General features: G+C 43.9%; 1 protein-coding gene across 4 annotated transcripts in view; it reads left to right on the top strand.

The window, feature by feature from the left end:
* The window catches only part of LOC101165974 (ephrin type-B receptor 2), a 148,246-nt gene that overhangs the window by 106,538 nt on the left and 26,019 nt on the right, over positions 1 to 15,689 (top strand). For all 4 annotated transcript variants that reach the window (XM_023955297.1, XM_023955298.1, XM_023955295.1 and 1 more), the window contains exons 6-7: positions 12,871 to 12,995; positions 13,815 to 13,977. In XM_023955297.1, the coding sequence (XP_023811065.1) occupies positions 12,871 to 12,995; positions 13,815 to 13,977 (288 nt within the window). The remainder of the gene's footprint in view (positions 1 to 12,870; positions 12,996 to 13,814; positions 13,978 to 15,689) is intronic.

A 15,689-nucleotide genomic window follows, 5' to 3' on the forward strand; every position in this document is an offset into this window, starting at 1 on the left:
ATGGTTCTGAGGATCCTGAAGCAACAGAAACCAGACTTTCTCACCTATCTTTACTAGTTAGTAGTTAACTGCTGTTCCTAGTTGATAGTTGCTGAATTTTTGCTTGATTGTTCAGACTTCTCAGCAGTGGCTGTTTAAGTGTTAAATGTGTTTATTGCATTTCTTTCCTTTTTTAATGTAAAAAATAAAAGTATCAGGGACTCTAATCTCAAAATGAATGGGATCAGGGCCAAAAGCAACAAACCCTGATGGGGACAGCCCTAGTCTGAATGAATCCTCCTTCCCTCTGAACCAACTGCTGAGCGGCCTTCATCCGCCTGCTCTTCATCCTCTGCATCCACTCTGCAACTCCATGAAGAGCTTGTTACTCCTAATGATCCATTCTTCTGCACTGAAGCTCCTTTACAAGCCCACATTACCTAAAGTATTCTGTCGGCCTCTTTTTTTTTGGGGGGGGGGAGTTTATTGGATTGGGCGAAGTGCATTACCAAATGGCCAGACGTCTGCACTGAATCAGTCCAACAGGAACTGACTGCAAACCCGATGAAGACGCTTAGCAGAGGAAATGTATTCCTCTAAATTGAGCCATTGTTGTGTATTTCCATGTTTACTGAGATCTGTTTAAAAATGTCATAAAATGCTGAATTACGGGGCAGAAATGGGGGCTTTTATTTGCATCCTGACCTCTTTTTATTGTCTGTTTTGATTTGAGTCACTGGTGTGGTGGGTTAATGAGGGCCTGTGAGTGCAGTTAAGCGTTGTAATGAGGCCCCTGCCCCATTCCAACTCGCTGGGCCACAATAAGGGCCGCCACCCCAAGCTTTGGCTTCTCCGCCGCTCCCGCTGAGGGGTCCCGGCAGAAATTGGGGGGCTCCGCACCCTCTCCACTGAAGAGCCCGTCACTTTGCATTAGACGGCGGGAGCTCTCGTCAGCAGAAGCTGTGAAAAGAGCTCAACTCTTGCTCGCCTCCACTCCGCGTTCCCACCTTCCCCCATCACCCCCCCCGCCCGCTTTCGGGACGGTGGAGTTTTGCGGCGTGGAACGCTACAGGGCTGGGGTCACCAGGACCTGGAGCCAATAATTGCATCTGGTTTGTGAGGCTTGGAGGTTACATAAACATCATGTCATCCTTGATTACCTCAGGCAGTTCTTCTGCCTCCTCATTCAGAGAGAACAGTCAGAAACCGCCCAAACATGCGTTTGCGTTAACATATGTACGCCAACAAATAAAGCTTGACGTTTGAAGTGGGTGGCATGAAAACAGGGCTTATGTCATGTGTGGGTGGCTGCTTCCCCAACTGTGACTTGTTGGTGTGAAAGGGGGTTTGGTTGGACCGGATTGAGAGCAAAATTGTCCCCGTCTACACCCAATCATGCAGACATCTCCACCTTTAATACCCAGAGGCTTGTCCCTCTTCTGCGTCGATGCTCTGCGATTAGGAGCATAATTGCTGTGGAAAGTGTGATGCTTGATCACACACAGAAACAAGTGTTGGGCTGAAAAGCCTTTCAGTTTGTTTAATAGGCACAGGCCTGCTTCCCCCAAACCTCCGACGTTCAGAACATCAGGCCAAACATCCTGGCCTCGGTCTGACTGTAAAAAGCTAAATTAACCTGATATACATAAAGAGATTCAGGAGCTGCTGATCTGATGTGTTTGAGTCTCATTAAGATTCTGTCTTTTTCAGAAAATGCAAACATGTTTCTCAAAGATTCACTCCAATGAAAACTGTGTTTTCAAAATGTTCTTGTGGAATTTATCCTCACAATGGAGGACATATATATAAAGAACATTAAAATAAAAGTGCAGTATGTCTTTATTTTCTTTTAACATTTTATTTTCGTTTTCAAATAGACAAAATGACAGACATGCAAAACAAACAGTTCAGGTGCTCTTTTGACCAAAGAAAAGTAAATAATTGTCAGCTACATTCTGTTCAATATGTATTCATATGCCGTCCAAATAGGGCATAAAAAAAAGACAGAAAAACCACAAAGTTTCCTTTTGGACACAGGGAACAGAAGACAAACACTTCATTTCCCCATCATTCCTCTTTTTTTCCTTTTGTGTTTTAGAAAAAATAAATACAAAACTGCAGTCTCAATACAGAGCTTAATCCTTTTAACTTTCTGAAAGTGATGTAGACATGGTGTCCAGCGTTTATTGTGAGCATTGACTGAGGCGAAGATAGCGTGTCAGTGAGCCACACTTTAGAGTAGGGAGAAGATGTCTTTTTGCAGTCGTCAACCCAAGTTCTAGTGGCTGCAAAAGTGCAGTTTTTCTTGATTGAAATTGTTGTAAATCAGGAGCAGACATAAAAATGCGGTTGGAAAAAGGGGACACATGTTGTGCTGTTTCCAGTTGAGCCTGTGAGTAACTTCCCTCCATGCAGGCGCTGTGGGTTTTTGGGTTACTCGGGTCGTAGAGAAAGGCGGGTGGGTCTTGCAGGTCTCTTGAGGCTCGCACCGTCAAGGCAGGTGATGAAAACGGAACGTGCCATTGTCATGCGTGTGGCAAGTGTGTCGTGAAGTATTAATGCTTGTGGAAGTCACGCACACTGATGTGGTACAGGTGATGCTTACGCCACGCCGTGCACGTGATATGGAAGTGTCCGCATGACGCCGGTGGGACATCCACACAAACGACACTCTGATTGTCTCTAACAGTCCGGCTGCAGCACGGAGCGTGCACGCATCTCGTGAACAGCACTTCCTTAGGAAGTGAAAAATACGTACAACACGCCTACGTCTTCCCTTACTTACCCTAACGTGTTGCATGACTGTTGACTACGACCTGTCACCCACAACATGCCTGTAGAAAAAAATGCACATGAATATAAGACAGCCCATATCCACCACTAAGGGCAATTGGGACTAAAGCCCTAATTACTAACACGCACTAAACCCTTGTTCTATCATAGATGACCCCCCCTTCCATTGTCGTGTTCTCCCTACCATGACAAAGGTGGATAAAGGTGGAAAGATTTCATGTAATCCATGGACACCAGTGAAGATCACAAATCATTGAAGAAAAAAGGTTCAGAGCACTGTCTAGTGGGTCTAGATGACCCAACTCCCAATGTTAAAGTGCCTAGGATAGCACAAGGGTTACTGTGTTTCCGCAACTTTCATAATCGATGGGCAAACAGATGACGATGTCCTTCTCACACATGACGTTTGACTCTCAGTGGTGCTGCGGAGCTTCACGGATGTTTCCCTGTTTTGTTTTTTACTCCCACATTGCTATGGACTCTGCATTCCCTTGTATTTGTTGAGCTAAATTCACAGTTGTATGATGGGACGGCTGAGTGTGCACGCACACTGAAACACACACAGGACATGACAGCTGAGGCGCACTGAGGGAGTTTTACCCAGCAGACTTCAGAGCACTAATCTGCCATTTTGTCCTAACAAATTCCAAGACATGGCTGAATAGACAAGTTTGAATCCCAATCAAGGATTCACTGTGCATGTTTAATAACTCTGCATATTGCACACACATGGAGCACGTGATTTATTCCGGGTCAAATCACCCGGGCCGGCTGGGACTGTCAGTAACGGTCAGAAGGCATTTTTCTGCTTGAGCACAGCAGGGGCGGGAAAGGCTGCTCTGTCGTCTACGGCTTTGATGGATTCCTGCAGCCGGCGAAAGACACCGAAGCAGATTCTCCATCAAAGGAAGACGGACGAGTGACAGATTTGTTTTCCCGTCGCCGCACTATCAGTGTGTGTATGTAAAGCAGAGATTATCGTCAACATACTCTCCAAATATCAGTCCATTTAGAGAGAGCCTTGCAGTCTGCAGGCGTGCCGTGCTCTCGCTGCATAGCCGTCTGTGGTGATCTGGTAGATTAGATTTCAGAGGACATATTTGTTTAGGCATTTCATTAACTCAAGGTGAGCTGTTTCGAGAAGCAGTGGCGCAGGATTAGCTCTTTATCATGCGGACTGCTTTATTGTGGAGGTGAGCCACATCGCGTGGAGGATGGGAGGGGGTGTGATGGGGTGCAGCCCTTCCACATGGTCTATGGAAGATTTATGGCTTAATTATATCCAGATTGCTCAGGTTTGCTGTATCCAGGTTACCGGGGAGCGTGTCACTCCAATGGGGCGGTGGTGTGAAAAGCTCGGGTGGAGACTCCACCAAACCATATGTGGCTCCTACATGTCGACCCACCATACGGACACTGACCTTTACATTGATGAGTTGTAGAAAAAAAATGTCAGCCACAATTCAATTTGACACCTTTAAGCGATCATCTGATCACACGTCAGAGATGCATGCTGGGAAAAAACCAACGGAGGCCACCGGTAGACTTTGTGTGAATGTGACAGACGGTGTCAAGAAGGGCGCATATGGCGGGTGCCAGCGCAGGTCAGCCAGCCAAACAGACGGGGGCCTCAGCAGGCACCTGGAGCTCGGCATCGACAACCGTCGGTTGCCAGCAGCAGCAGCAGCACCTTCAGCTCCGTCATCGAGTTGCAGATATGGAGCAACCTGTTTACGAAGACCAACCCAGACAAAGCAGGGATGTCGGAGAAAAGGGGCTGACTCCCAGTGTCATCAGATAACCTGAGCATGGAAAATGAATTTCATTAAGAGACTCCAGAAGAGAATTAAAGGTGGAATTAATTATGTAATTTATTTTACACATAAATCTTTTAGTTTTCATCACACAGATCTTCTCCTCAGCATTGTGAAACATCCACTTGGAAAATGGAGAAAATCAATTACTTTTAAACCAAGGTTAAAACAGTGTCAATGCATAAAAACATATAGAAAAAGATGCAGTTAATTAAGGTGGAGTGCATTCGCTCGCTGAAATTCCTATAATACATGATTAAGTTTGATTTAATGCGTTTGTTTATTCTTCTTCTAGCAGATCCAAGATAATATTGACATTCAGAACGAGGTGATGAAGCAAAAAGGGGGTCAGAGCCCAACAAAAACTGCTGTTTGGTTTACGATTTTTCCCATAATTCTTCGTTGGATTACCATAGTAATTAAGCAAATGGATATTTTATAATATTCACTTTCCATTCTAAGCTCCCTTCTTATTGCTTTCATGAACCAGATCCTGTGAGCTGCACCCACCACGTTCCTCGCTGAGGTCTGCTGCATATATGTGTGTAAACTGCGGCTTTGATTTAAAATAAGTAGGAATTTGGGACTTCTCCCCCACTAGCCAGAAAAAGTACAATAGATCAGCCTTAATTCATAATCAGGCAAAGTTTGAATTCCCACTCAACTTTGTTCTGTGGTCTTTTAAGTATGATTATGCTGTTAAAAACTTGTCGTTTTCTAGGACATAGTTTCTGCAGAGCGGCAGGAGTAGTGGACCCCCCTCCCCCCTCCCCCCCCCCCTCCCCTTGATCTCAGAAAATGCCACAGGGACATGCTGAAAACACCATTTTCACTGGAGCGGCTCTTTATGAGCTCCAGGGAAATGGAAGTGTTCCCGACAATCTGATCTCTCCTCACCATGTTAATGTTCTTTTACTTGGAAAGGAAACACAGCTAGCATGGAAGTGGTGTTTTCCACTGGAGAGGTCGTGTGGGAGGGCCGTCTGCAGCCCACACTGGCTCTGGAAAGGTGAGGAATTTGAACATGCATGCTGCGGTTTATGGAGTTTTTCTTCCTGGAGATGCTGGTTTGGAAGTCGATGAAGTTGAGATATGCACCCCGTTGATTAAACAGCACTTTCAACGGCAGCAACGGCAGCCAAAGCCTCAAATGTCTTTTCTGCCTCAAGCAGCCCACAGAGTCTGAGGCTTAAACTGGACTTGCTTTTAATTACACATTTACGTGCTTTGCTTATCCTGCATTTTCTTGGAATGCCTCTCCTCTGAACCTGACGCATTACAGAAGATTCTGCAAAGGCAACACAATGCGTTTGATTTGAGGGTGTTCAGTACCATCCATGTTTTGTGTGGATTTGGAGAAGAGCCCCGACCACGTCCCAGGCCCGTTGGTGGTGTGAGGTATTGGAACGTTTGTTTGGAGTATTTCCCATTCCTTCACCACGCTGCCAAATGGACTTTGGCGTTTCCAGTACTGTTAGAATCAGATGAGCTGGAGTGGAAGGTCAGAGGAGCCTCTTCTGGACCTGCTGCCATAAGACCCAGTGCCGGAAAGGTGGAAGAGATTGGGGAGGGAGACCCATGATGATTGCACTAACTCAACTGCAGCTGCTGCTCTTTCTATCCTTTTACTGTTGAGTTGATATCCTTCAGTTGTTTGTTGGGATCCAGTGTTTTAGTTTCAAGTTCATCAGTGCATCGCTGTGGAAATCCCACAATAACTGACAAACGCAAACAAACCCGCCCCTTGTGTTCGTGTGGAACAGAAAGGGAGTCACTATTACTGAGTCTTATTGTAAATGAATGCAGCATGTCTGACTCTGTGCCAAGTTTGTGCAATTACTCAAACATGATAAAAAAAATGGGTCCCATTTCTGCATTTCTGTTTGTCATACAGTGTTTCCTTGTTTAGCGTGGGGCTTAGGTTCCATAAATATCCCGCAATAGGTGAAATCTGCATTAACTCATGTTTTAAAGCCATAAAACTCCCCACTACACACTCTTTTCAGTCAAACGTTAACATCTCCTGACATTTTTGTATTTTGTTTAAACCCCTCAAAGTTCAAACATTCACAGGAAATAAGTTTTATAGAATGAAAACCAAAATCTGATTAAGATCAAAGATTAATGTAACTCTGGCAAGCTGCAGGGATCTGTAAGGAGAGTGATTGACGACAGCCAATCAGGTCGCAGAACACAGAGCGGCGTAGAACCAGAGAGAGAAACAAAGCATGCAGAACTGACCTAAACAAAACAGGAAACAGGAAGATTGTGAAAGATGAATCACCATAAAGCAAAGGAACACCACAGCGGTTCACAGTTTTGTTCTCAGCACGATTGTGTGGTCTTTATTTTGTTTGTTACAGGGAATTGTGTCCTGCGTTCTAATTGGCTGTACTTCTTGTCAATCATTCTGCTTAGCGCGTCATCTCCTGTCCAGAATAAGTTCATTTGACTAAATCTGCATAAAGCTTTAATCGTGATCAAATTTTGTTGTCATCAAAGGTTTGAACTGTAAGAGCTTAAGAGAGAAAAGTGCGGAAATGTTCATTTCTGTCTGAGAAAAGTGTAGAAGTGTGTAGTAAGAAGTTTTACAGCCTTAAATATCTAAAATTCTGCAGATTTGACCTATCACAGGTTATTTTTAGAACGTAACTCTTACGATAAACAAGGGAACGTTGTACCTGTAGAAACTGTGGAAACGAACTCTTCTTAAGACCCACTCACGCATTTTTTTCTGTTAAATTTCAGCCTTAAATGTGTTTCTGGGTATTTTTTTATTCAAATCGTTGTGAATCATGAACAGACGAAAAACTGCAGTTTGAAAAAGATAATGTTTGTGAAGTAGAAAATACGCTGGGCGGACCACAAAATTCCCGCTCCGCTCCATTCTGATCCATCCCCTTGTAGAGATCCATGTACGTCTTTACTAGCAGGGGAGCATGTAAACAGAGAGCTCTCAGGGATGGGTGACAGCAGGGCTCCTCCACGCCAACAGTCCCGCCCACAACTCAGAGGTGAATTTCCGCTGACCTCCTGCCGCTCTGCAGAGACTATGTCCTAGAAAACGACACAGATTTCTAGATTTTGGCCCAAAATTCGTAAGACCACTAGGAAAATAGATCAAAAGATGATTGGAGTGAGACTTTAATATCTTTTTGTGTAGTCAGCCTTTCTTAAGGGTGTGACAGTCTGAGGTTGGTATGAGGGTTAGATCCTCAAAGTTCACCAAAGAGTCAACCTGCTTGTTCCTTGTTTCCTCTGCAATATCGTCTTTCCATAAACAAACACGTCTTCCATTTCCTCCCTCTTCTAATTTGCCGTGCAGATTGGATTAGATCTAAGCTTCGACTATAGTGCTAGCATCTGAAAACGTTTCAAACCCTCCGAGTTCCGATTTCTGGATGAGCTTATGTTGTGTGTGAGCGTTTTAATCCAGAGACTTCCCCAATACAGATGGTTTAAAGCTTGATGAACTGAAATCTCACTTTTGTAGATTTACTGCACTGGAAAAATCTTTATAGATGTAAAACCCACAATCCTTTGCAGCTGGGGGAACGGGGCATTCTGCCAGCATGCTGGAAGTGCATGCAAACACGGGCCTCTCCCTTGAAGACGCGGAGCTCTGCGGCTCGTAAACGGACGGCAGTCGGAGAGAGCGCCGCAGCGGCAGCTAGCTTGGGAGACGGCCCGGTTTCAGCGCGGTCTGTTTGGGCCTCTGAGAAAGATTTTGTTGCGGGAAACTGATTTTTACAATAAGAAGGAAAATGGTTTTACAAGCACTGACCTGTTCTTCCTGCCTCCCCCATCTTCCTCCGAATCATGGCACTTTTTGTAGCAGAGCGTCTAATCAAATCAGAGCCACATGGCGGCAGACGCTGTGGGCTTTTAGACAGATGCAGATGAAAGGCATGGAATGTACCATTCCCTTCCTAACAGAAACTAACCATCTTCTTCCATTCGTCATAAAGTTTCCGGCGAACAGGATGTTCCTGGGGTGACGCGGGATAATTGCAGTAGGAGATAACGACGAGATTTTCAGCACTATTGCGGTTTCTCCGAAGACGCCTCCTTCAAGGATTGTTTTGTTTCTTACAAGAATACCAGCTCCTCTGCCAGTTATCCACATCAGTCACACTTCATCAGCTTTGTTTAATGAGGATGCCCATCACCCTCAAAGCCGTTCTTGTTAATAAAGCCAAGAAGTGGGGAGTTCTTCAAAGAGAGAGAGCAGAAAGGTCCAAGAATATACTTTGACTGAACGGATGAGACCCTCAGTTCTTGTGAAGTGACTTGGATTTTAACGAGTAGCTGCGTCCCTATTTCTTCTTCTTTAATTGACTGTGGAAGTGTCTGGGTGTTCAGACGTTACAGTAAAGCGTTTATCAGACCTGCTGAGCCAAACAGAGCTTTTGTGTTCTCTTCTGCTGGGCCAAGGCCAAAGACTCCAAAGCCACGCCTTTTCTATCAGAGTAATAATGGGGGCCTGAAACCCAACCCTCTGACAACAGCTGGGGATTCCTATCCTCTTACAATTAAGTCATGAGATACTGCCTTTATGCCTGGGCATGAGGAGACTTATCATTATCTGATCAGATTTGATTACCTCTGCCCTTTTTTTGGGTTATTAAACACAGAACCTCTGCATTGAAAACGCTTTGATGCAAACAAACTCATTGATTATTGTGATTTTGTGGAGGTTTTGATTATTTTTCTTATGATTGACACAAGTGCTGCTTTATTTCGGCTCCAGAAAGCATCGCCATTTTTCTTTCCAAGTCGGCCATTTGATTCAATTATAAGAACGTACGATTCCTTGTCTTTGTCGCTGTAACGGCTTCATTAGTTTTAGGAAATGATGGGAACATTCACGGAGAACAAAGCTTTTCAGTGCAGGGCTTTTCTGCTGTTCTATAATAATCCTTGACATTGAATCTGCCCACTTTGTGAGCAGAACAAGGACACATTCCCATCTTTTTGTTTTCTTACCTGTAATCGACTTTAATTTAGCTAATTCTACATGACTGAGAAATCATTTTTGTGGCGACAGAAGTCAAAGCCTTAAGGCCGGTTCATACTTCACACCGATCGGCCATAGCATCCATCCTATCCACAATTTGCAGTCTAGTTCAAGCTAAAGTTTGCGGGTTTTGCTTGCGACAGTCCGCCATAACCACGATGAACGCCTGAGTCGCATTTATACTTATCAAGCTATGCGATTGTTTCCAGTGTTTATGTTTAATGTGAAGGGATGTCTTGATCATGCTAGCTGCATCCGCGAACGCGATGAGCCAGAGGACGACGTGGCGGGTTCGTCCACTAAAATAAAATCCAGTAACTCGCATTAATTTCTGTGTAGTCGTAGGTTTTTCCGTCATCGCGTACTCTATTCGTCTGAAAGAAATTCAAGTTAGACGACGTGATCTGCATGCAATCGTCACTACAGGGGTAAAGTCTCAGCCGGGGATGATGTCATCAGCAGGGGTCACATTTCCCAGCGAATGGAGATAAAATGAGCCTCAGAAAAAAGTAGTCTAAAAGTACTGCAAATACTCGCTAAAAGTGAGGCATGAAGTTTACTTTTTATAAACTTAAAATGTTCCAATTGAGTGAGTGTGAAGAAGTATTCTGGTACTGTCTACACTACACAATATATACTAAACTTGCTATACATCTACTCAATAAATATACTTAATATAATACCCTTGAAGTGTACTCCTTTTTGCTAAGGGAACCCCTAAATGATAGATTAAGTTGTGGAATAAAAGCTAAGGAAGCGGCGGTGAACCAAAATGATTTCCAAACGAGGATCGGAGCTGTGATGAAGCATTAAGTCTTCTGGCTCTGACATTCCAGTCCGTTGGTCGAGCTCTGACTTTCTTTTAAATGTACCAAATTACCTAGCTGTAAACAGCACAGCTGGATTTATAACTGCTGCCATCTTGGCATCTTCTCTAAAAGCCTCCTGTCTGAACTTTTCACATCTTCGCATAGTTTACCTCAAGCGGTGGTGTCTGACTGAATCTCAGCCAGCTCGCGGTTACGCCACCTCTCATCATTGTCTTCACGTCTGAGCGTGGCAACCGCCATTCTGCCCGTTTGTGAAATGTTGTTCCACAAACGGGAACCACAGCTTTCCACGCTGGCATGTGTCTATCTTGGGTACCCGAGCCGCCTTTGTTTCTCCGGCGCGGATCGGGTTTCCAGGCGTGGCTGCTGCGTGCGTTTAATGGAAATGCTCGGCAGGAAAACTCTTGAATATATGTACATCCGTAATGGGATACTCGTGAGTTCCCCTTGGAGTTACCGTTTGCCTTATTAGGCGTCGGCCTTGTGACTACAAACATGCAGGTCGGTACTTTGAGAGGACGGAGCTCCTCCATGCCGTGTTTGTGTTACTCCATGACATAAAAATAAATAAAATGCGTAAAAATAACATGGCTGCAACAGAGAGTCTTAGTTTATAAAGACAGAGTCATGGTAGTTTTCCAGTCAATGGAATTTTCACTGAGAACGCGTGCCGAGGGACAAACTTCTTACTTTATTGCTGGGACTCGGGGGAGCCACTGTTTTTCAGCCCCAAAGCTCTTTGTGTGTGTGTGTGTGTGTAGCACAGACCTGAAACGGACGAGAGCTGGATTCGGTGGACATAAATCTTGCCTTGCACCCCTCCCTCTCTGACACCTCAAACCCTCCCCAGTCTTTACACTCTCAGAGGCTCAGGCGCTGAGGCCTGCAGGCCCTGCCAAGCCTCCCAGACGGAGCTTTTTATCCTCAGCTCCTTTTGGTTTTACACTGACCCGTGGTACCCTGAACTAATCACAACGCCTGCTGGATGACTTGTGGTGATCACACACCCCCCTCCCGACCCGTTAATATTTAAGGTCACTGGGCATTGTAAGACCACAGAGGACCACCCATGGTGGAAGAAGTTATTTAGCACTCCGTTCGTTTAGGGTTGTTGTTGGGCTACTAAAGTTTGCTCACTTTCTTGCTATTTTGTCCCAAAAAAAAACATTTTAACTATAAATTGATTGTGACCAGAGATTCAAGTTGTTTAAAAATATTTACAGTAAATTTTCCTTATTCATTATAAACCATAGGAGCTGTCCACATGGCTCATCACCTTCACGGTTTAGTACGGTGGCCCGGAAGTGTAAATGACATCAACAAATCACTCAACGCAAAAACAGCAAAACAAATAATGAAAAGCAAGACTACATTTAAAAAAAAAATCAGAAAAGAAAAGTACATTGCATGCTGCACGTGACAAATTTATATCTAAAAATATGTTTACATTTTTTTCAAAATGGTGGATTTCTGTTGGTTTGATCTCCATAGCAACCATTTAATATTTGGTTCGCCTGGTGGCGACAAGAAGGTCTAAATCCTGATGTGTTGTGAAAAACTGCATATTTCACCGCCAAGCCATGGCCATAGGTTGTGTGGCCATCCCATAATAATTTTAAAACTTCCTTAGGGAAGCCCAGACAGCCGCTTTGATCCTTATTAGTGGATTTTAAAATAGTTATTTTTTGGGGTGGGGGTGTTGTTCAGAACTTCACCCATTACTCGGTACGTGAAGCTTTTGGTGAGTTTGAGTATGTGCTGGGGGTCAAATTTTGGCTCAAAAGCGCCGCAAGAAAGAAGAATTGTGCAAAGAACCTGGTCCTAAGTCCAGCATTCTGCTGCTGCGGGACAGAATAGAGTCATCTGTCATGACAGATTCACAAAAACGGTCCATTTTTAGCTTTATGATGGTAACATGTACCCATAATGCATTGCATCCTGTGGATGGGTAAACTCTCAGAGTTGTCGACACTGACGTTTTTACAGTCGCTCAAGACGTGTTGCCGCATTTTTGTGGTCCTTAAGAAGTATGTCGTTTGTTTAGCTTGCATGTGTGATGAAATGTGCTTTCCATCACGGATTACATGGTGGTCTGTTCATTTTAGAATGATTTATTTGCAGAAGGTGGTCGGCCGTCAGCGGCGTGACAAGCGTAAATGAATCTCATCACAGTCACAGTTGATAGTGGGAAGTCCCAGGGGGCCGTTCATGCGGTTCAGCCAGTGTTGTGACTTGCCGACTTGTCTTACATGTCTACCCACCAACCCCTGACGGGAAACTGCAGAATGTTATGTACTGTGGACTTTTATGGTCTTGTATCTTTTCAGAACCCGGTGTTTGACAGGAAAAAAAAGGTTCTGCTGAATTCCATATGCCTGTGAAGCTGATGGATGTGCTGCAGAGTTAGCAGGTTTTTTTTGTTTCTGTTTCTTTGCAGCTCCGTCTACGGTGTCTATTATGCACCAGGTGAGCCGCAGTGTGGACAGCATCACCCTTTCCTGGTCCCAACCGGACCAGCCGAACGGAGTCATCTTGGACTACGAACTGCAGTATTATGAAAAGGTAGACCCGTCCCTTTCTCTGCGTTCTGATAAATAAACCGTGCAGTGATTTTTTAAATGTTTCACATTTGAATTCTGGACATCCCTCTGTGCGTTTGCTCCCCATCAAATCCTCGGAGGCACGCAGCTTCTGAACATCAGTCAGAACCTCTGCTCACTCTCCTCCAATTACAGTCATGGTCAGTCACTGGGAAAGGAAACCACAGCCAGCCCTGCAGAGGGGCCGCCGGGGATTGATGCGCACAGACTTTGTGGTTGAAACAACAGCACTCCGACTGATGTAAAAATAGTCTTCAAGGGGCATAAGCTTACAGCGTACAGCATTTCATTGATCATTGAAGCCCATTGGTGGAGATGACACGGGAGCGCTCTCGTGCTCAGACACACATACGTTTGTCAGGCTTTTGTCTGCATGCTTAGTTGTTCCAATTTTGACTTTAATTCCCGTCTTTGACACAGCTGGAGAGAGCTGTCAAAACAATTTCCCTGGCCCCCGCTGTGGCTCAGAAGTGTGCGCTGAGAAGCCGCTAAGAAGGTCTCCGTCTGTGCTCTCAAACCTGTCAGCAGTCTGGAGAGGAAGATTTGGCGGAAAAAGTCATCTCTGATCCTCAGTCACAGGAGCAGTCTGACCTGAAACTGCCATCTTCTAAAAAAAAAAAAAGTTCAGCAAAATCATTCATCCGTTGTATTCAGATTGCGCTCATTTGTTTGTGTAGTTTAATAGTCGATTGGCTCCCTAATTCATGTGGCATTTTCTGATTACCGCCCTTTCCCCATGGCTCTGTAATCACTTTCAGTCTGTTTTCCTTTTTGCTCCCAGGATCTATCGGAACACAACGCCAGCACCATCAGGAGCCAAACCAACACGGTGGTCATCCGGGGTCTCAAGCCAGGAAGCATCTACGTGTTCCAGGTCCGGGCGCGGACCGTGGCCGGGTTTGGACGTTACAGTGGCAAGCTGTACTTCCAGACCATGACGGAGGGTGAGAAAATGGCCAGCGCTCAGCGGAGCACGCACGCTCCTTAACACCTTTCATACGTGACCCGCACTGCGCAGCAGCGTGGATTCAGACAGCTGCAGCAGTAACAGGGAGGCGTGCTGGGTCCGAAAAACCGCAAGCATGACATCAAATCGTTTTCCTCCTACCAATGCATTGTTATTTTCAGGAAATGACGGTTTTTCCAGAAGGTGGTCTTTAGCAACATGAAGGAAACCTTCACGTCTGTTTGCACACAGCTGGAAAACAGGGAGCGTTTAGTAAACATCAGTGAAGTAGGTTAATGTTATAACGCTGCCTGGGCTTCCCCCCCCTTTGTACAGCTCATTTCCGTGCGCCTGCAGCGCCCAGGGCCATCATTAGTCTGATCTCTCGTACGAACATACGTGCCGCCGCCGCCACACGCACAGGGCCCGGCGCGGCCGCAGCACGCCGACGATTCGGGAAAACAGCACGTGAACTATGGCGCCGTGAACCCGCCGACATATTTGGCTGGAACAAAAAAAACAGATAAAACGAGTATTTGTTTATAATCAAGTCAACGAAAGAAAATATACATATATTTTTTTAGAAAATGATAACATTTTATCTATATAAAAACTGACCATAAACATAATTAAATTGAAAAAAAAAATTAAATTATATATACGTACATGTATATTTTTGTGGTTATTAATAGATATTTATTTATTTATGTTCATTTATGTTTCTTTTTTATATTTTATTATTAAAAGAAGCTGCATACTCTTTTTTTTATATTTTCTTCTTCCTCCAGTTTGCTTCTTCAGGTGAATCCACTTGATCTTTTCATTCTGCACACATTTCTGCTTTAATAGTTTCAATCTTTCCTTTACAGTTTTCCTTTTCTCTCATCTTTTTTTTGCTAGTTTCTTCTGGAGGTTTTCTTTCTCACAGAATGGATTCTGAAAGGGAATAAAGATGAGCTGCAGGTTTTCTGGTCCTGCAGTCATAATCCAGCCCCCTTTTTGACCCCCCTGACCGTTTAACGGTTTGTTTTCTGCCGGTCACTGACTGACCCAGGGACGGGGAAGGCCGGTGGTTTTTATGGACGCGTTGCTCGCCTGAATGCTTCCAGGACAAACTTCTGGTTTCCTGCTTCACAAAAAAGAAAAATTCATCTTCAAATCCATAAAGAAAAAAAAAACACGTAAATTTCTCAGGGATAAGAAAATCATAATAAAAGTATAGAACTATTTTAAAAGAATTTTTCTATTTTAGTTCATTTAAAGAAATTTTAACCATAAAACACTTAAACAATATGTTTCTAGTCAAAAGAAAGAAACAAAATAATGTAGTTTATTAATATCTCAAAAATGCGAGAAACGCATCACAATACATGAATTCAGATTAGTGAATAATAGAAATGTATTTACTAAAAGTGGATATTAATATCAAAGTATTGTTTGGCATCAATCACACATTTACTGTTGCAAAGAATCTTTTAGCTTCCATTTGAATTCAAATATTTTTTACTTTTTATTTTTTCCACAAAATTAAAGAGAAATTATTTTAAAGTGCTCATCAGCCTATATGTAAAAAAGGAGTGCTTAATATAAAAGCTTTATTACAACGATGTTAAAGTAAAAAAAAGAGATTATAATTTGTAAATGTCATTATTATGGAAAATTGGACAGTTTACTGTGATCAGTGAATAAATAACTGTGTGTAAAATATAT

Source organism: Oryzias latipes, chromosome 5 (assembly GCF_002234675.1).
Source record: "Oryzias latipes chromosome 5, ASM223467v1".
Taxonomy (NCBI): Eukaryota; Metazoa; Chordata; class Actinopteri; order Beloniformes; family Adrianichthyidae; genus Oryzias; species Oryzias latipes.